A 23,155-nucleotide genomic window follows, 5' to 3' on the forward strand; every position below is an offset into this window, starting at 1 on the left:
TGAAACAATGTGATAATCAGGAAGGATTTCCTCCTTGACACAAACAGTCAAACCTGTATATAAAGCTCAGGGGATACAACTGCCCCCCCCCCCCCCCCCCATTGCATAAACCTTAGCATCGATGGTAACTTTGCCATTAATAGTAACTGGCATGGAAACCTTGATTTGATTGGCTGTTGAGTGGTGTTGCCATGGTAGCTAATATTAATGGCAAATTTACCATCAGTGCAATTTTTCTAAAACTAGGCCCTGGTCTTCATAGGCTGGTGCTCTTTATGTACAGATTACTTTACTACTTGTTTTAATTACAAACTATTTTCTAGCATGAAAAATAATGTAGACTTTATAAGACAGGTTGGTCTGTCGCAATAAAGGCTGTCACCAAAGCAGGCTTGACTGTATATTGACCTACTTGTTAGGGATGTTGGTGATGGTGGTGCGGCCAAAGTTGTTTGTTCCAAGCTCCTGGCTGCCACTGAAGTTGACCGGGAGGATGACCACCAGGCAGAAGACGGTGATGATCATCATCAGGACGATCAGGTAGCGCTGGAACTGGAGGTACTGTACCGCATCCGTCCCAGAGTTGCTCCTGATGTCTGCATCCCTGAGATGGGGTAAAGAGGATGAAGTAAAGAAGAAGAATAGATGATGTCCGAGTTACTGGTAGTGAAAAAAGCTTGGAGATTACTATTAGTATAGTTTCCAGGTTGAAGTTATTCTCTCTCCAAATCAGAACTAGAAATACCAATTAAACCATGTAAAACTCCAGAAAGAGTACATCACATATGATAATTTACAGTATCGCACCATATTTCTATCAAAATATATAAAAGCAGTTTCCACTGGGCATGGATTCAAACCCCCTTCCCCTCACCAACATACAATTCATTATTCAAACAAATCTACATTTTAAAGTGATCGCCTTCCTAGAACTCCTTCACCTCTTACTTCTCATATTTCTCTATGATTACATCTCCTCTCTCTCTCTCTCTCCCTCTTTTTTTTTCTCTCTCTCTCTCTCTCCATATATATATATATATATATATATATATATATATATATGTGTGTGTGTGTGTGTCTCTCACACATACAAACACACACATAAGCAATGACAGGAAGAGTTTCATACATGTCCTCTATATTATTTTACTTGAAAATTTTATTAGCAACAAATGTGACATTAGAGGCAGTATGCATTAAAATATAGTTCTAAAAGTTTATTCATCAACGCATTATTTGTAAAGCAAAATTAAATGTGGCAATGGGGAGAGGAAAATGGATTAGGTCATACTTACTTGATCCTAAATATGGCTGGGATCCAGTCACATAATCCCTGTAAATAAAATGAAAACAAAGAAGAATAAAAATTACGAAATTTAAATAGCAGCTTTGCATATAGATTAAGTTTCAGGCAGGCCTTTACCAAGCTATCGAGTTGAGTGACAAAATAAAACTTGATGATATAACAAGAGAATCGTATAAACAATTTATTAAGTCATTAAATGGAGACCATTTGGTGTAATTTTCTCCAGAATAGTATTACACTAGCAGGACCCGTGGAAAATCCACGGGATTCTAGGGGAGGGGGCCAAATAGATAGATAGATAAAGGCCTATGTGCTATCCAAACAAAAATTTAGATTAACTTTATATAGAGAATTTTTATAATATATGCTGTTTGACCATGAATGGCGCATCGTAAAACAAACTATGTCAGATAGGATCTCGATAATTACTATTTATTTGCATTATTATTGTTGTAATTTTAATGTAGTTTCATGAAAAGACTACATATGCAGAGGCTTGGATTATGATTATGTTGGCATTGTTCACAAAATGTGTATAATTATTTTAAAAGTAAAGATTTTACGTGAAAAATCGGACGGTTTGTGCACAAATTGACTCGACTATGTGTGGGACTGTGAGCGTAGAATCCAGTGAAAGATTTTTTTTTTCGGGGACTCGATCTATATCAAATTTTGGGAAAATTTTTGGGGGCTACTTTTTTTTATCTTTCGGGGGCTCATTTTTCTTGGGCTAATTTTTCATTAATTCATTTAAAGATGCAGTTTGTTTAGTTTAGTAGCGTAGTGTTACGTAAAAAAAGGCGTACTTTCTGCGTCCAGTTTCTACGCCGAAAGTACGCGAATTTTGTTAAACATATAAAATTGTTTGCGTCCATCTTGCGTACTTTTTTGCGTCCCTCAGGGTATAGTAACGTAGGCCAGCGTACTCTCAGCTCAGCGTAGTTGGTACGCAACTCTACTATGGTCCCCACGCCAATTATTGATCGACCTGCCAGTGTCACAAATAAGGCATTAAAAATATGCTCATCTGACCGTAATTAAATGCCTAAAACCCCTGAGCTTTCGGGGGTTCAGCCCTTTGTACCCGTGGACACCACGCCTGCACTCAAATCGCTTTGAGTTACCTGACCCCCCCCCCCCATACTTTGAAAATTGATTTGATGCAAGAACTGTATCATACTAAAAGTATTATCATGTTTTTAAATGACCATGACGACCGTCTGATTTTCTTGTGAAAACTTTACTTTGAAAAATGATTATCGAAATTCAGTATACAACTATACATGGCCAGAATAATCACAATCGAAGCCCAGGTTTCATACATCTATTCACGAAACTATATTGAAATTGGGGCAATAATAGCAATTTCAAAGTGTTGTTTAGACTCTCCTTACACCACGGACAGACCTGGCTACTCCATGCTCACACACACTCAGCTCCTACAGCACCGCCGACAGCGGCGCTCAGCTGCCGTGGCAATACACTGTGGACTCAAGGCAGTTTGCAACTGAACTGTCACGTGAAGGCGTACTATCACAGATCTATTTGCGCTATTCTTGTTGTGATTTCGATGTAGTTTTCATGAAAAGACCAATAAAACAGAAGCTTGGACTATGATTATGTTGGCATAGATCACAGAATTTGTATAATTATTTTCAGAGTAAAGATTTTACGTGAAAATAGGTCCATGGTTTGCGCCAGTTGTCGCAATCGCCTCGACTCGAATCGACTGTGGTGTGTGCATGTGTGTGACCTGAGAGCGTGTAATACACGTACACTGTTATGTTGGCGCCTGGCCTACAAAGCATATCCTATAGAAAGACGCATAACACGGGTAAGCTCAACCCGTTGAGCGTACATATTGGCTACATCCCATCACCCGGGTGAGTCGTCTGTTAATGTGTATTTCTCTTACATGCTACAAAGCGAACCCTATAGCAAGAGGTCTTACTCGGGATACGCCGCAGCTTTTTCAATGAGACTTGCTACACCCGTTGACGCGAGTGGATTCTCGTCCATCGTGTGTCACTTCGTCTCTCTTTGATAATTAGACAGAGGGCGGGTGCACGCCTTGCCGACTCGCTCTCGCGGGTTCGTCGCCTCCTGGCAATCCACGACGCCCGCCGTGCTCTCGTCCGCCCGTCCTCCCCGGCACCCCGAAACCGCGTTTAACGGCATGGACGTCGATCGCGGGGTCGAGGTGGCACGCGGGTTACGGGAGACAGACCTCGTGGAATTGTGCCGCCCTCCCCGCGCCACGGCGGAGGCGGGCGGGGTCGGGGAAAGACGTTTTTGAGGAACCGTTTTGTACCCGTTTGGACCCCCCGCGGCGATTAGTGGTATTAGTAATATAGATGTACATGTATACTACAGCTCCCCAAAATTGACACTGAGATTCCCTACAAAATTCTACTTTCGAACAGGCAATTCCAATTTGTATGGCCCATTAAGATGAAAAATTGGTCATAACAGGAAGGTTCATAATGTATGTACATGTATGTGCCACCCTATAGATAAGCATGTGCCAAGCCATGTACACATATAGCTATTGCATGGTAGCAGATACAATTCTGTATTCAAAGTTAAAAGAAGATCTAATTTTTCCATTTAGGAAAACAAATGTTGAGAATTGAAATCAGCATCATCTGAAAATACACTTTCAAGAGTTGCAAACGCTTTGATTTATATTTTTTGTATTGTGAATGACCATGGTAGCATATAATTCAAGGGGGAAATAGCAGTACCCTAGTAGACATCAAAATTAATAACAAAAGCTATCACATCTATAACACAGAGATTGAAGAACAGGTTCTATCAGTGTAATGCTTCTTGGGAGAAATTTCAATTATTTAAACATATTTGTGGCTTACACCTGGTGGTAGAGTCGCTGCCTGGCAAGCAGTAGATGAAGGTTCAAGTCCCGCTGGTTCCAAGATTTTTTTTCTGACTTGTTCTCGATCAATCGATTTTAATTACTGGGTGTAAGCCACAAATATGTTGAAATATTTAGGTTCTATCAAGCTTTATCCCCATCTGATAAAGATACATTTATCTTTAAATGTTTGAGCAAACACTTTGGAAGGTTCAGGCAAATTTATAAAAAAAAATTTTCTCCATTTTTTGGACCCTCCAACAGGCCATTTATTGAAATTTATAATTGTTTGGCTCAAGCATATGGACTAAAGTGGTTGTGATTATCAAAATATGTAAAGTTGGAGGCAAAAACATGTATTTTGTTGTTGTTTTTTGTCTCGCTGATGAGAATCCTAACCTTAACATTTAACACATTTTGTGTCACAGCTATGGAAATATTCACCAGTACCTTTAACACATGGGTGTTAATTCATTCTAACTACGAGGAAGATGGATGAAAACGACATTTAGTTGCTGCCGTCTTCTCGTAAAGCTTCTTTTAGGGTTTCCACTCCCAAGATTTGATGTTAATGCCCATGGGTGATGGATTGGGGAGGATGGGGACAGAAGAAGGTGTGGAATTTGGGGAGGCCATCATTCGACTAAATTACACGAATGATGGTATGAATGAGATTGCAGATAGGAGAGGAGGCTCGGCTTGGCATACATGTATGCAAGTGTAATGGGGTCTAGCTCTTGGCAGCTAGGAGCTGAAAGCTTGTCAGGAAATGTAAATACTCTATGTACATGTTCCATACAGAGGGGAACGCTCTGAATATTATAATGTAGATGATGTGGGTGTGGCGCTGATGCATTGAACCCAAACCAAACGATACATCACATCCATGTATACCCTTAGGGTTTCATAGCCCATTTACACTGATAGTTTCATTTAGCATTTCATTAAACCTCTGACAGTCTGGAAACCTTTTAGTTTCTGGCAAGATTTTCAATAGTAATACCCTTTAAAAAAAATTCCAGAGTCTTTGCAGTAGCAAGGCATGCAATATAAAGGATGGAGATGGTGCACATGTGCATCCTCATTGAATTTATATTCATGGTATTGATTATGCAGGGTTGCACAATGTGAGACTGGAATTTTAGAATGCATACAAGAAACAACTGCACCATAATCAATGCCGCTGGCTTCATCAAACAAGTACAAAACTAGGTCCAAGTACTGCACTTCAGTAAGTTAATGTACGTAAACAAGGAATCATTATTATCTTTAAATTGTAATGTTTTGGACTCACCGTTGTGCGAGAATGAGGTGGATGGTCGGCTATCCCCACGTCATTAGCGTTGTTGACATTCTTAGACTTCCCCTGGGAGCTATGATCCCCATAGAACATACTTGTCCATCTGCAGAAACAACAAGAAGATCATGAAGCTCTCATGTTATTTAAAGTGTCAATTTACAATCATTTTACTCTTCTGAAGCATACCGTATATTTCATGTAATGAGAGCCAGAAGGACGTTCAAGTGAGTTAGTGTCCTTCTGGCTCCTAATTTTTTTTTTTTTTTTTTTTTTTTGGGGGGGGGGTATTATTCCTCTCGTTCAGATCAGTTTCTCCATTTAGGTACCAATGGGGATGCAAGCTGATGCAGAAAAGGTGAAAGTAATGTACACACACATATATATATATTACATGCAGTATCTCAATTTACTTTGCTCCAAAGTTCATCTGAAATAGGAAATCCGAAAGTGTACACAAACATTCGTCATGGTAAGAAGGTGTAAGTCTTTTCTCTTTTGACATAAGAAGAAAGTATGAAATTAATTAAATATGATATGGAATTATATATGTACATGATGCACATACATAGAGAGTAAATCTGTAATGTAGAATATAATACCAAGGCATTCAATTCATTCAATGAAAGATAATATCATAGAATTATGTGTGTATCAAGATGAATAGAAATTTCTATAAATGCTATGATTGAAAAGGTGTGAAAAAATGTTACATGAATATAATGCTTGGTGGCACCATAAGTGCTGCACTCCAAAATTAAGAGTAACCAGATTAATGATAATATGTACACGTGGGTGCTGTGGCTCACTATTCATACCATCACCACCACCACCACCACCACCACCACCACCACCACCACCACCACCACCACCACTACCACCACCGCCACCACCATCACCCCCACCATCACTGCCACCTCCACCAGAACCACCACCATCATCATCATTGATTGATTATGATAGATATCAAATTCAAACTACAGAACATCTCCTAATTGTTTAGACTTTAACAACATACAACTCGGGCCCTACATGAGCAGCATCCCTGGTGATCATCCCTGTCATGGACAGACCCCACATGTAATGTAAAACGCTAAGGAATTACCACGATCCGATCTTTAAAAAAAAAATGCATAGGAAATGTTCAGACAGCAGGTGCCATCATAAAATCCCTATTCACGGTAGGTCATCCGTTGCCGTATCCCATGCAACATAATATAGGGCTAATGGATGGCGCTAAAGCCGTACACCCTCGGCAACCCACTGATCCAATTAGGGCCTCAACGCAAATTAGACCCTCTTCTCACAACTATATTGACGCTCCCAGCCTGGTTAAATACTCGGCGTGGAGAAATAGCCATGTGAAGTTGTATACTTGGTACTTAGCTCCATGTGTACAGTTTATTTCTCTCTCGTGGGTTGCATAATGCAAGGTTGAATGGTATATGTTTGTTGCACACTTGTGTATATATCTACAGCTTTCATGCAATATCATGAAATGTTCTCTTGGTATTTCAAGTAAATTAAATGATTTTTGAGCTAATGCAAAAATCAGGTATGACATTATTCAAAGAACATAAATCATCATTAAATATATTTCTTAAATAAAAGAAATTCCAAGATTCTTCAGCCACTTTTCTTCTATTGTATATATATCAACTGAATAAAGACATTAAACAAAATAATAATCCTAGTAAAATTCACAGATGTCTTTGTGATCTAGCTATCCACAAACATATGAAGCCACCTACAATATATACATTCGTTATAATATAGATTTAATGTATTGGTTACATACGTATAAGCTTTCCTTAAGATAAAAGAATAGTGTTTCAAAATATTACCAAACATTTCTAGATACAAATATTCATATTTGAAGACAAAAAGCAACATTTGAATTTGAATAATATCAAATGCTTTAAAAATCATAGCAATTGAAATTATAATCACAAAGCCACATATGGAGCACTGTGCAGTTATGAGACCTTCCAGTGTACTACATCAGCCCGTCACTACAATGCACGTATGTGTTGTGACGTACAGCTTATTGCAGGTGAATTCATCTAATTAATAGGAGAACAAGCTGTGAATAGCTCGAGACTGAAATGATGAATTTGACAGGAAACCAGTACTGGCTGTGACACAATGAGCATGTAATCACTGGTACTCGAGCTGCTCCATTATTAAAAAATACACCATTATTGGTTCTGCTTAATATGGCTGACTAGGTGTAGTGCAAATGCTCATTTTGATAACTTAGTGCCAATTTACACATGATATTACCCATCTGCATGTACCAATGAGAGCAATTTAGAGACCAGCATACAGATTCTTTTAAATCTTACATCTACGTAAAATGCTGTCACAAATATTGCCAAGGGTAAAAGATTGACTATTAAAGGACTTTTATACTGGGCAGAGGTTAGAACCCTAAACCTCTCAATCGAGTGTCAAGTGAACAAACCACTGTACCATGATGCTTCCATCAAGACCAGACCAGTTTAAAAATTCATTCATATCTTATTTTAAATATTGTTACAATAGTTGCTAAGGATGAAAGTTTGCATTTAAAGTACATGTCCATACAAAGATCTCTATATTGGAACCATTTTTACAATCATATGCCATCAAATGAATAATCTCAACCAAACACCATTTCTAAAGCACTTGATTCCAGCCCTATTTCGATCATGCCTAATTGTGTTAATTAATCTACATGTAGAATACTCCCAAAATGATTAACCCCTTTCCAACAAACTGTGAATATAATTTTACTCTCGATCTGCATAGACCAATTTCCTGCAGTACCGTTAAAGTTGATGTTCATTGATTTTAAAAACTAACTTAATTTCATTATTGCAAAGTTGAAACTGTGATTCGACAAGGTTATCAAACTTCAATGCTTGGAAACATTCGAGGTGATTATTATTATAAATTATAAAACGCTTAAATACAGCCCCGGCATAGCACCTGAAGAGCTCTCCGAACGCTCCTGAGATGTGTGAGATCACTGTATGGACACGATTTGCACAAGCAGACGATGTCCCATGACATCACACACATTTTCAGTGCCTGTGTTTACATCTTCTCTTGAGTTCTTTCTCTTACTTCACTACCGTCAGGCTAAAATTATAATCTATTGCCTCACTCTAAACCCCGCACACGGTTTTATTTTGATGACAAATGCACCGATACAAAAATAAAGGAATTTGTCGCTTGTAAACAAAATAAGGCGGTATTGAATATTCAGCTGCACACAGCGCGGTATGTTCGGCGTTTCAAGAGGGAACAAATGCCGTCCTGATATCATTCCGGGGGGTTTTCAATTCGAAAGTCTGGTTTCTTTGATCGTTAATTAACACATATCCTTCGTATTTACAAGCAAAAGATTTTAGTTATCGGAATCGGGTCATATCCCCCTTTGAATGGTTTGACATGCCATTACATTTATATACACTAAACTCATTATAATTTGAGAAATAATAGCTTTGCAATTATGTTCATTCTCTATGGGATGTCGTCTGCTTGGGCAGTGTTGGTCCATATAGTGACGTCATTAAAAACATCGTTATTTTCCCGGCGAATCTCTCGCATATCCCAGCTGCTACTGGAGGTGGTTGTATTTGTATTTTTATAAATCACCCGATATGTAGTTGACCTAAAACTTGTACGGTGGCTATCTGTTAGCTTACCAGTTTCTAGTGATACATTAGTTGACATATTTGTGATTTTCTTTGAAGTTCACCTTTAACCACAATGGCTACATAACTGAGACTGTGTGAATATTCTCCATCTATTACATGTTACAGGATTCCACCTGCTCTTGGCTTGGTAAAGCCATTCATTAATCCCACAAAGAAGCGATTGTAGCGATGATAATTACCAAGAGATCAATAAAACATGATGACCAATATGGTGCTTTCCTGCCATGCGTACAGTACAGAGGGAACCACCAGATGAACATTATCCATCAACGATGTATGGCGCTGATGCTGTACACACATAAGATCAATACACTACACCTATTTATACGTGCACTTGACCTTTGCCTCTAAAATATAAACTCACAGAAGGAAATAGAGTGGTGAAATGTGACGTCATCAAAAATCTATTTTTGGAATTTCTCAATTTTTTCTTCATTCTCCGAAATAGCATCAAAAATAATGTCCGAATGTCAAAAACCAATTGAATATGTTAAGTATTGGCTAAGATATGACCATCTGAATAAATAGATGTCCTATAGGAACTCAGTGTTATATTGCTCTGGCTCGTATATGAGTTTCAGATGAATTGTAATTAGGTTCAAGTCTCAAGCTCTAAAAACATACCAGATTCTGGTCAAATGAAATGAGAAAATCACCAAAAGTACCAGCATATGTATTTTTCATATTTTACCCCATCAATTAGAGAATTTATAGTCCATTTTATGCATCAATAGAACCAGCACAAATTATCTATAAAATTACAGATTAAAAAAAAAAAAATCATATTTCATGAGGTAATTCAAATTTCATACATGTAAGTGAAATGATAGGATAGTTTGATTATAGAAACATATTCTTTAAAATATGTATTTAAAGCTACATTACTGAGGTGTCTAAATGACATCATTTATGTTTCACCACAATATACTGGTACATATCTCAAACACTATTATGTACATGTATTACTTTACATGTCCGGGATCTAGCATTCATATGTATAAATCATCTCTACTGTTTAAAAAAAAATAAAATCATTTACCGTAGATAGACATGCCCTTTTTTTAGTCAGCCAAGCCTATGTATCTTTACATCTGCATTCAGCAACACGTGTGATGTTAATAATATAAACTGCTGCATGTGCATATAACATTAACTGATTCCCAATCTATTGTTTCATCTGAGAGTGAAATACAACCCTATTAGCTTACAAATTGCAGTTTGAGAAAAAGATCTATAGATTATCTACATGTATATCTAACATAACACTCTCCGTTCTATGTACATACATCTATTTTCCTGAAATCAGATCTCACATGACTCGCCGGGGCGATTAAAATTTGTTGCTTTCCGCGTCCCACAGTGAGCACACAAAAGCGGATATTAATTCCACACCCTGGGAATTAAGCAAATGATCGATGACGCCAATCGGTTTACATGTCCCGCAGAACCCTGCTGGTCATGTACGAGTACCTTCCCTCCCGGCTGCATCATCATGATGCAGCCAGGAGGCATGTACTGAGTAGTACCATCACATATATACTGGTTTATACCTGACCTTATAAAGCATAGAGTCATATTTCAAGGTGTGCAAATTTGGAGTGGTCGAACGACTCGAATGGCCCATGCACAGGCAAAGTTTAGGGTTTATTTTTCAAGATTTAGGAGAAGATGGCCGATATGTATGCCTGGCACAGATATGCATGATAAATGCATGGCTAGAAATGCTAATTTGGCAATATAGAATATAGAGTGATCTGACTTTCTTTGAGAGGATGCCACTTGGTGTGGTATTAATCTACAAATGGAGCTGACCCATTTCAAAATGACCCAACGAAACATGCAAGAATGATATAATGGCTGATTTACAAAAGATTATGAATTGTCTGAACTATCTACAGTGTAATGCACAAATGTTGTGCAAGGTTCAGGTTCTAAAGGTGCTGTAAATCAGTTATACATGTGGTGAAATACTTTTCATCTACTTTCAGAACTCATTTACTGGATGTGGTCTGTAATTCTATAAGCGAAAATTATGGAAAAAGTTAACAATACCATCAGGGTATCACTATAATATTTAGGACAGTTGCAATATTGTCTAATATCAAAGCAAACATATACATGTACATTTTATATGTTCAACCTTGACTTTTCTCTCCAATATGTTTTTTTCTATCTGACAAAATCACAAGAAAATTTACATTTATGTTATAAAACCTGCCACCTTTGATTTAACCATTGGATACAACATTCTTGCATTCCTAAATACAGGGGGCACCTGGTTCATGTAGGCAATGGATTGAACAAAATGCATTCTGGACTGATTCGCATCATATTATTTCACATATTAAATAATACCTATACCACATGCATACTTTTGTATTGAAGAAGTACCAGTCATCCTACCACATATACCCTTTAAAGAGAAAGCAGATTACATGTCATATACATGTACATGGAAAACACATTTTGCAGTTTCTGGCAGTGCTGACTTCAGTAGATGTGAACTTAGCCCTGGTTCCCCATGCCTTGCTGTGTATTAATCCTATCAAGTTACTTGTGCCTTCATGCATTTGATCAATATGAACAATTCATAAACAAACCAATAGAACTGCATATCTCTCTCTCTCTCCCTCTAGCTAACCATGCACCATTTTAAGATCAAGAAGATTCTATGTTATCAGATGCATAGTGCAGAATCTGTTCTTCCTGACGATGGTAGATATGAAGCTAGACTAGAGGAAAGTTTATCTTGCCTTACTTTGCCTCACAGCTAAACCTGACAATTTACATACTGTGCTTGTATGCATTTGACTGACATGGAAATTTATAAACAAACCTACAGAACTGATTCTCTCTCTCTCTCTCTCTCTCTCTAGCTAATCATACACCATTTGAAGATCAAGAAGATTTTATGTTATTAGATGCAGAGTGCAGTTTTTACTTTCTTCTTGCTGACTGTGATAGATAATATGAAACTAGCATACAGTCAGTTTTATCTTGCCTTGTCTTGGCCCCCAACAAATAAGTGCTAAACCTATCAATCTGCATATATATACTGACATGAAAATTATTTATAAACAAACCTACAGAACTGATTCTCTTTCCAGCTAAACCACATACTACACCACTTCAAGATTCTATGGCATTAGAATACAATCTCATTTCATGCTGACTACTGTAGATATGAAACTAGGCTCGAGTATAGTTTATCTTGCCTTGTCTTGCCTCACAGTTAAGTGCTGACCATGTAGAGCTACATGTACATTCATATGTTAATGTACATGTATTTCTCAGTATGAATACAATGTATTACCAAGCTAAAATTTGTTGAAATCGAGTCTAAAGTTATACAATTGTAAATAATACACTCTTTATGTTGTATAGCTCCCTCTCAAGGTCAAGATATTAATTCAGCTATAAAACTATGTTTCTTGACTAAAATCGACCGATTAGCTATTCCCGTTTTGAAATTATATATCACAACTACATATTCTGAGATTTTCATGGTCGCAGCTACCATTGTACGGCAGTAGGCGCTTTTTGAAATTCATCAAAATTTACCGGGAGCACCGGTAAATTTTTATATTCAATTTTTCTCGAAAGCAGAAGTGTTTTAGGGGCTAAATTTTCTAGTGCTTATTAAACATCCACAGGGGCATCCAAATATATCAAAATAGTAAGGAATTACTATCCACCAAATTTTCAAAGTTTCCCAAAACTTTGTATTACCTTTAACTAAACTACATTACTGATTCTCTCTCCAGCTATTACCACATACACCAATTTAAGATTAAAAAGATGATTTCTTTTCGTGCTGAGTACTATAGATATTAAATGAGCATAGAAAACGTTTGCCTTGTACCTTACCTTGCCTCATTGGTATAAACATGAGGCCCCCTATAGAGCTGCATGTATCAGTATGCATATGATGAAGCTAAAACTACATTACTGGTTCTCTCTCCACTTGATTAACTACTGTACATACACCATTTAAAGATTATGAAGATTCTATGATATACAATTAATTACAATGCATAGTACAATCTCCTTTATGATGACTACAGTTAAAATTAGCCTGGAATACGTGTAGGTTTGCCATGCCCTGTCTTGCCTCACTGTTATGAGTGCTAACCCTGTCAAGTTACATATATCTGCATGTACGTGACTAGTATGGTGATCCCCATGCAGACCAGCAGTGCATGCGAACGCTATCAGAGGTTCATTGACTTTGTACAGGTCGAAGACATAGCAACGAAATACCAAATAGTCAAGAAAGACAGAGAAAAGGGATTCAAGATGAAGGAAAAGGGGCAAATACATGGTGGAGTGATTTTTAGACACAAAGACAGAGAGGGGATGAAAAAAGAAAGAGATAGAAGTATATCATATGGCAAGGAGATCATAACAAACAGAGAGGAAATGAAAGAGAAATATTCAACACATGGTAAATTGATCAAGATTAACAGAGAGGGGATGAAAAAAGAGAAAGGTGTAACAGGGAAAATAAGGAAGAAGGGAAGGAAAGAGTGAAAAGATTTGGAGTGAGAAAAATACAGACAAGGGAAGAGATAAAAATAGAAAAGTAGAAAGAGAGAGAAAGAGAGAATTGTAGAAAGAGAGAGGAGAGAGAGAGAGAGAGAGAGAGAGGGAGAGAGAGAGAGGGGGGAGAGAGAGAGAGATTAACCCAATTTTTGACTCCACATTTTTCATCAATCATCAAAAATTTGTTTTCAAGAGTATACATTTTTCTTTCCATTTTCCATCTTTCATTTTTGAAATTAGGCATAAATTATCATCAAACTGGAAAAAGTAAACTTCACAATGAGGGTACCTATTTCAAGAAGAATGTTACAGCCATTCATAGTCTAAACACGTTGATGAACATCCAAAGACAGCTATCAACAAGCATGTATGCTTTCTTAGCAGTCAGATAAAATAACCACCACTACCACCACAGACGGTATAAAGATATAGGATTGAATATTTAAATTTATTTTTATTTATTGAAATATATTTAATCAGGATATCAAGAATTAAATAAATTTAAATTCAATAACATTAATATCATTTTATTGAAGTATTTATCATCATGTTTGATATCAAACATTTACATACAAAATGTGGATCTCATTTTTAAAATACTACCATCAGATCAAATCTTGTTGATGAGATAGAGTTTGATGATAGGGCTTGTTACAGATACCATTACATTTTCTTGTTTTGTATTGGGCTACAATTTCATACTCAAAAAGAAGATGAATAGAAATGTAATTTGGAAAAATGACAAATACAGGTTAAAATGCTGCCATCATTATGTACAACAGAATCCTCCTCACAGTTATCGTCACCTCAACACATGCAACTGATTATTCATGCTACAAATGAATAAGAATAACATTCATTGTGATGATGATTTTGGTCACAGTTATAAATATATAAATTAAAACATTTTAGCATGATGCAATGGATCTATTCAATGATTAATTTGTTAATAAAAGACCAAAGGGAAAGAAAATTTAAGAAATGGAAGATAATTGTAAGGAAGAACCTCAAAAATGCATAAAATAGTATTAGTCCCGACATCAATGATGATATTGTACGTTTGGAGCCAGAAGGATGTTAACATATACAGAATTAATGTCCTTCTGGCTCTGAAAAGATGATGTATTTGATCATAATTATAGGGCAATCCAGCATTGGTAGCATCAAGTTGCATTGAATTATATATATATATATATATATATATATATATATATATATATATATATATAAAACAGAATATCAGAGAAACAATTGTAGGTGGTTAAGGATTCAAATAATCAGAAAAGCAAAGTCACTAAATTTATTGAAATCCAAATTGTGGGATCCATACTATATAGGTTCTTAAATTTTGAAAACTTTCCATTCTGTTTTGACATGACAGAAATTATACACACACTTTCCTGATTTGTCAGGACAACAAAGTTTATTCTGTAGTAACAGATACTCAAAAGTTTCATATCTGCAACAAATTTGATATGGTATTAGTAGAGTTGATTGCGCAAAGCGAATGGAAAGTTGTCCTTTGACTAATAGACTCATGACCAATTTGGTGACTTTTAAATTCCCAATTCATCAATGATCTCACTGACACAGTATCTGATTCTTTTGATAATCATTCAAATGCCATATTTCTCTTTCTTGTTTAAATTGTGCCTAAAAACAATTTTTTGCTTTCAATATTGGATTGCCTTGAACCCGAAAGAATGGAGTTTTAGAAAACTGCAATAAATGGTAAGAGTTAAAGAAATAACCTCAAAATGCAACTGCAATGATGTTAGATACTCTGGTGCTTTAATGTAAACAAACCTGAAAATGAATCTTCATTGATTAATCATTTTTTTCTTTAGTAATGGAGTTAGATACAAAAGAATGCAAAGTGAAGTGTCATGAAGTGGTAAAGAAAAAGAAAGCAGAATTAAATCAAAATCAATTCATTAGTATATGATCCAACACCTAGAATTCAAAATGCTCTGAAAATATTAGAAAGACCATACACCAGAGATTGAGAAGTGGGTAAGTTTGAGATGAGTTTCAAGCATGGTTGCAGAAATAAGAACTGATTTTTATCCATACATGTTGTAGCCCGCTGTTCCATTCTGCGAAGAAAATACTCTCCTGTCATAAAGAAAATAAAGGGTATCAAATAAAATAATTATTTTTATAGAAACTTACCAGCAGATACACATGCACACAAGTGTAAGAGTAAAAACAAATACATGAACTGTTTGATGAGAGCCAAGTCAAAATCAATGACAAAGTATATATGAGACACGTTTCCATAGCTCCCAACAGATTATATCTCTTATTTACGATTTAAGGAGGAAACAAATCCACAACTGTACACACTGATATTAAGAAAAGAAAATATCATAATCATCAATACAGGTGACTACATATGCATTAAGTAAATTGAAAGATTATCATGACACCTTTGTGGTATCTATTTCTAGAAACTCTATATTTTAAATAGTGTAAGATAACACTGCATTCTGATTTCTTATGCTCCTGAAATCACTGAACAATACCTCTACAACCACCTGCCATACCTAGCAGAGGGTTTAAAGGCAGCCAGGAAACGAGATATACAAAGACACGCTCCGTAAAGGTCATCTCATTTTCTGCCCGCCAAATCCAGTTTGCTGTAGATTCCATCACGAGCGGGGAGGTCCTCGCCTTTCCCTCACATTTGTACTCGCAATCATCTTTCAGAGGATGTTATGAACAAGGAAAATTATTTGTTCTTCGTCGACGCCGGTGCTGTACTCAAAAGGTTAACTGGTTGTAACCCGTCTCAGAGCAGCAAAAAATATATTCATACTGTTTCAGTTTCAATGTGTCAGTAACCCTTTCGGTTCATTTTGAAGCAATTAATGAAGCACAGATTATTAAAAGTGATAACAGAAAGTTAAATTGTTCTCAATTGCAATTTTTGTTTTTCATATCACCCTATTTACAGAATGTAGTTGAAATCCATGTGGATGGATGTGAAAATTTGAATTTTAAGCCAGCCTGTTTTAAGCTAACAAAATTGTGATTATGAATACATGAAATATATAACTCAAGCTGAACCTTCATGAATATAAAAATGTAAAGAAGTCATGCCACCTCCCCCTCCCTCTCCCCTCTCCTCCCCCCCCCCCACAAAAAAGGAGTAAGCAAAACTGCTAAACCTGTGATGTATTTAAGTGTTCCAACTTTTAATAAACAAAAAAAGGGGGTTAATCGTACACAACAAAAATGCCTGTAGATATATATTCATCACATTCATGTGAATCAATCTATTTCATGTGTTTAACATTCAATTATTCAGAACTCATATTCCACTGAAAGGTTATTTTCAGACTGATGCATTGAGATATTGCCTGGTTTCCTGTTTGCCTGCCATCAAAAGAGACCAGCCCATCATTTAGACAGGGAAACGGTGCAATATATAATACCATGTCCTATATAGTTATATTTATGACATAATAAAAAACAATTTTATGTGCACTTTGTATTCAAAGTTGCCCAATAAAGTTAATCATAAAAGCAAAATAGAGGTTCTGGCTGCATTTTGTTTGAGGAATTGACACTAATAATGGTTAATATGCCCTGTGAACAAAGCATAGGACACAAATACACAAATGGACTAGGTATTGTGTGATCAGACACAGAAAGTGATGTGCAATGACCTCTAAGAGTCTACAGTATGTGTAACAAGCACAATACGAGGTACACAATAATGCCCCTCCTCCAAATTGTTGTTGTTGTAATTGTAATCTACCCGTTTCTTATATATTATGTTATCCCATGTGAACACACACCCTACTCACTACATACATGTACTTTCATATTTTCTCATGTGTGAATGACCCCTGATGCACTAAGGACTTCACAGGTAAACCCACAAGATGAGGCAGAGAGATGGGGGAGAGCATCGTATAGAAATCGAATCTCTCAAATTGCCCTCCTGCACTCCGGCATGGTAAAATGTAAATGAAGTCTGCCTTCGCAATGAATCAATCAATATGATACGGCCACTGGGAACTCTGTTATTGTAGAAGCCCAGACAGTTAAGTATTCAGTATTCTATAGCCACTGAGAAGTGGGCTTTTTTAAAGGGGATGGTCAAGATTGATTGGTGACAGCAATGGTCAAAGAGAGATAATTTCACAAAAGCTCTTTTTTTCTCTTTTAGTACATGCTTGTATTTTCATATATTTATAGACACAATTTCATCAAATATCATGAATACAATCATATTTGTGTACTATTACAGTAATTAAATACACACATGATCAGTTTGTACATTGATGGGTATTTTATAACTTGACCTGTGTGAGAAAACACTAATTCTGAATGAAGGGAATAAGTCACAATTTTCTCTCTCTCTCTCTCTCTCTCTCTCTCAATGTAATCCCACATCCATACACATACAGGTACATAAACGTACACCTGATTAATTTATCAAAATTGAACTTCAATCGTTAAAGATCCACATTAATATGCATTTATCAACACAATTTGAATTAATATGCCACTTTGGGAGATATCGTCGCTGTTTTCACGAAGTGATGGTAGTGAAAAAATTGCATTCACTTTGCGTGACAATTTTCCTCACTACCGTCACTTCGTGAAAACAAGGACGATATAATATATAACAGGAGAACAATTGAACTAATTCATTTACAAATACTAAAATATAGCGGTTGACAAATCTATTTCAATTATGAGAAACCTTCACCCAAGAAGAGCAACAACTTATTTACGCAATTTGCGTTCCATCAATTGTAGTACAAGGGATAATAGCAGGTAAATGAAATGCCTCATCATTACACACACTTGAGAAGAAAGCATCCATAATTTGAATACATTTACTTGATAAATGACTTCACATACAGGTGTAGTACATCACGTTATCAGGAAAATGGCGATGCCCATTTTGTGCAGAGAAGTTGTAAATTCTTCTTGCTTTATATGTCTCTCATATCTTGTAGATTAGTGGGCAAGAATATAATAAATTTCTCAGAATAAGTAAAGTTATTTCTTGGGGTAAGGTTTCCTTTAAAGTAAGACGTAGGAGGGGGAGGGGGTCAGCTTGGATTGAAGAAGATGAAGTAGGAGAGGTGTACTCTTAAACCATCCCATCATCAGTATATTCCTTGACTCAATAAATCTTCTCCTCATCCAATCTGTAATTGGGCTTTCAGATTTAATGAGTCTCCGGTGATCTTTCCTATCGCGACCGACCACCGAAGGGATGAAGGTCCCTAAAGAAATTAGCCGTACCCATCAAGAGGGAACTGTGATCCCTTTTTCATCATCGATGTATCAACTCCATAGATGCATTGGCACATCTTTCAGAGCAACCTTACTTCTGCTACCTAAATGACAGGAGGAGCAGGTCTTGGGCAAACAGATGATGATGTGTCTTTGAGTGGATTTCCATCAGTGGTCTTTTGTTTACCAACGAGGGTTATATCCACATCAGTCGTCTACTCCCGATGCTGCTTTCATTATCATCAATGTCTGTCAAGATCTCCATCAATGGCCTCAACAAAACTCTACTGGATTAACCCCCATCTATCCCACCCAGAATTGTAATTCATGTGCAGCGAATGCAAGTGGGTCACAAGATCTTTACTGCATATAGGTGAAGTCAAGGAATTCATAACACACAATCACTAGACATATCCACCATGAAAATGAACCCAGTCAACAAACTGAACTTCTCTATAGAACACGCAAACATAGCCAATAGGATGCTTGATGACTTTAAATAAATAAAATTGGAGGATATTAACACGTTTTTCAATCTTAAATATTTGCAAAAACATATGACAAATCAACATTATACACTGTACAACAAAAATGTGATAAATACCTGAAGAACATACATGTACAAAATATCAATATAACTTTATCACGATTACGCAAACCAATTCCAAGACTTTATGGCAGTATCCAAGTATAACAATTTTTATTTTAATAAAAGAAAGATTATCCCGACAGCAGAAATACATAATTTCTTACCTTTCTTCACCCTGGTTTACAAGAGCGATGCGACCATAATCCCCAGCTACTTTTCTGAAGATAGCAAACAGAACCACCAAGATCTGGCCATGGAAAGACAAAGAGAAAATAAGAAATGAATAAGACATCTTTAAATGACCAGAAAATATGGATGTCAATGTCTCTGCAGGTGTCATTCATTGTGGTTTAAAAACATATAAATGTAGTTATAGGATTGTTTTAAAAGCTTGCATACTCTACATGTATTGGTAGTTCCTATCTTGTAAGTAAAACAGGTAATTGTAAATTATTATATTAAGCACACAAATTTTGTTCCTTGACAATGTGATACATTTGTATCATCACAATCTGAGAATACCAGCAATATCTGTCTTTTTTTTAGCCATGTCTGCAGGGGAATTACATCACTTTACATTTGAATAGTACATGTAAGGCAGACACATTCCACAATATTGTTATTCTTCACTGACTCATGAAATGCCAGCGACATCCTTGTAATTTGAATTATACTCATTTGACAGTTAAAAACATTTTGATCAGAAAACAGTATATGCATGTATTAAAAGAGCATGAATATAAAACTGCATTCTTAATTCAGAATCAATAATACTGCCAATGTTTGCATTGTGATATAACAAAATACATACTCGGATACCCGGTACATGTAGTTTACATATATGAACAAATTCTCTTGACCATAACTACATTTTTTGTTTGTTTGTTTTCAGTTCACTCAAATTTCTCCTATTAGAATTTTTCCACCACCTAATTCCAACTTGGGATTCATGGGATATTTTGTGACTTGAAACCACATGCACAAATCAGAGAGAAGGAGGAACAAAGATCTTGCTGCACTACTCACCACATAAAATAAACAGTTGTAGGCGATGTTCTGCGGTATACCTCCATACTGAAGAAAGGAAATGGCCGTATTGTTCTTGCCCTGAAGACTGCAGTTCTCTGAGGAGTTGGTCACACCCCACATGATGAGAAGCGGTCAGCCCCACACCTCTTCTAGTACTCCTTCTTACTGTCTTCTACTTTTCCTTCTGCTCTCCTTCTGCTCTCCTTCTGCTCTCCTTCTGCTCTCCTTCTGCTCTCCTTCTCTCTCTCTGCTTTCAATTCAAGACGTTGCCAGGAGAAAGTGGTACGTGTGGAACTGGGGGGAAGAAAATGAGATGAGGGCTTTCGTCAGCGTGCAATGTATATGCTAACAGACTAACCACACATTCTTTGTTTTGTATCAGTGGTTTTATAGAAGCCAGTGATACTGAGGCTTTGAATAAATACATTTCTGCAAAAACATGTAAATGTCAATTAACAGTACACATTGAGAATTCCACCTGCACAATATCTGTTTATACTCCAAGCTGAACATCATTACTATTACCTAATGTCAACCTATAAAGTTTTATAAACATTTGTCTTCAAAAACATTTATCATGATTCCATCTGCCAGTCCTTATCTTGATACAACGCAGTATTCCTCATTATTGAACTTTTTTTTATTCATGAACAAAATGTTAATTTCAAGGACAATTTTTTCATAGTCTAAAATTATTAGATAAAATAAATGTATTTGAATTAGGGTATTTAGAGGTGCCTGTGAGCGGCAACTCTGTAAAATTTAAACTTATAAACAAATCATCCATACAACATCAGCAATGAATTTTTAAAATATTTTTTATAGAAAAGTAATGAACAAAATTAGAAATCCAACAAACATATAGACACCAATCCCTGACAGCTGATATGTTTTTCCCTGCATTCATTTTGTAGACAAATATGCATTATCACTCTCTCAGTGCTTCTTGCATCAGCATTAACTGGGGTTTAAATGATTGTTTGTCTTATGGCATTTAACTGGAGAATACACAGTGACTAATGAAAATATTTGCTTTGCTTAAACATTTATCAATCAATGAACATGATCATATTAAGGCGAGTAAATAGAATTTGACTTCCTTGATAATGATAGCAATTTAGTTTTACTGCTGAAAATGACACAGGACTAGGATTTTTTTTGTGTTTAATGAGTGCTGAGTGAGTCCCATCAACATACAGTAAGTCATAAATACACTCATACTAATTATTGGTACCGAAGGGGGGGGGGGGGAGAGAAGACGAAGAAATAAACAAAAAGAATGAGATTACCATAATGTTACAAATCTGAACTATTGTTAATCATATTCATATGCATGCTTACGTAAACGTTGCATGAATAAACCACCACAGTAATGAGTAAACATAGTTTTTTTTCAGTAATAGCTTTATGTTTGAGTATTCGTGTGTTGTGAGGTGCGAGAGGGTGAAATGAATATTAAATAATTTAGAACCTTCTTGTCGTAATAATAAACAAATATCATAACATATCACTTTTACATGCTGATGATAAGAAAACATCATGTTACCAGCGGTCAAATTGAAGACTTATAGAATATCCCAATTCCATGAGCCATCACTACAATACCTATGCTTGCTGAATTCTAATCAATGAATGCGACTACAGCAAATGAGACTGACATTGTCGGTGTTGAAGGCCTGCACTTATAAGGAGGTAAACTAAACTCACAGCTCATGAGACAGTCAACAAGATTGACATTTTTCTATGTTCCCTTATTCACTTCTTTTTCTTTGTCGATCTCATGGGCTGTCGGATTCGCGAGCTGCCAGTGGGTGGTCTGTCTCTTGGACCTTTGAGAACTTTCGTATTTTCTTATGTATTTTATTGATTTCTGTTGGTTGTGTGTTGTGGGTTGTGTGTTGTGGGCTGCCCGTCTATTGAATCTTGTGATCGTTGGTCTCATTTGACACCGGTCTTCTACAGTTACCCCACAAATACATGGAACTTGTTGGCGTAAACCGTGAATACCCAATTTATATCAAAATTTTAAAGCTAAAATGTAATAACACAATTCAGCAAAATATCAATTTACAGTACACTACTAAATAGTGACATGAATTTTGATCATAGTCATCTTGTGACTCGTTTATTTTTATAGAGAAGAAATAACATCTGCCTAATTAATTTCTTTTCTTCACTTTCTCCTTTATTTATAAAGTTATGCACAACATTTTTTTAATGCTAGTGATATCTTATCTGACCACACTATTATACCTTCTGAATGCTTCATACTTCATTAAAATTGTGCGTTCAGCTAAGTAACGAGGTCTCTTCATCTTGCATCATTCAAGCGTGTACAATGACCTTCTGATAACGATTGCCTCCTGTTGGAAGATTAAATGCTATTACTTTGCTTCAAGTGTTGATGTAGAGCTATTCTATTTTTGAAACCTACATGTCATTATACCATCTGATGAGAAACAGGAAGGCGTTAACTCATATAAATGTAGTTTTACATACTGTTAATGCCCTTTTGGCTCTTACCTGAATAAATGTATTTTTAGGCAATGTGTATGTT

The 23,155-nt window shown here is 36.2% G+C and overlaps 1 protein-coding gene across 1 annotated transcript in view; it reads right to left on the reverse strand.

The window, feature by feature from the left end:
- LOC580854 (CSC1-like protein 2) overlaps positions 1-23,155 on the reverse strand; it is a 79,028-nt gene that overhangs the window by 45,351 nt on the left and 10,522 nt on the right. The window contains exons 2-7 of the mRNA XM_030999074.1: positions 20,596-20,892; positions 19,734-19,816; positions 15,795-15,836; positions 5,473-5,581; positions 1,296-1,333; positions 413-604 (exon numbers count right to left, since the gene is read on the reverse strand). Of these exons, the coding sequence (XP_030854934.1) occupies positions 413-604; positions 1,296-1,333; positions 5,473-5,581; positions 15,795-15,836; positions 19,734-19,816; positions 20,596-20,718 (587 nt within the window). The 5' untranslated portion in view covers positions 20,719-20,892. The remainder of the gene's footprint in view (positions 1-412; positions 605-1,295; positions 1,334-5,472; positions 5,582-15,794; positions 15,837-19,733; positions 19,817-20,595; positions 20,893-23,155) is intronic.

This window comes from Strongylocentrotus purpuratus, unplaced genomic scaffold (genome assembly GCF_000002235.5).
Source record: "Strongylocentrotus purpuratus isolate Spur 01 unplaced genomic scaffold, Spur_5.0 spur5_scaffold_5, whole genome shotgun sequence".
In the NCBI taxonomy this organism is placed as follows: domain Eukaryota; kingdom Metazoa; phylum Echinodermata; class Echinoidea; order Camarodonta; family Strongylocentrotidae; genus Strongylocentrotus; species Strongylocentrotus purpuratus.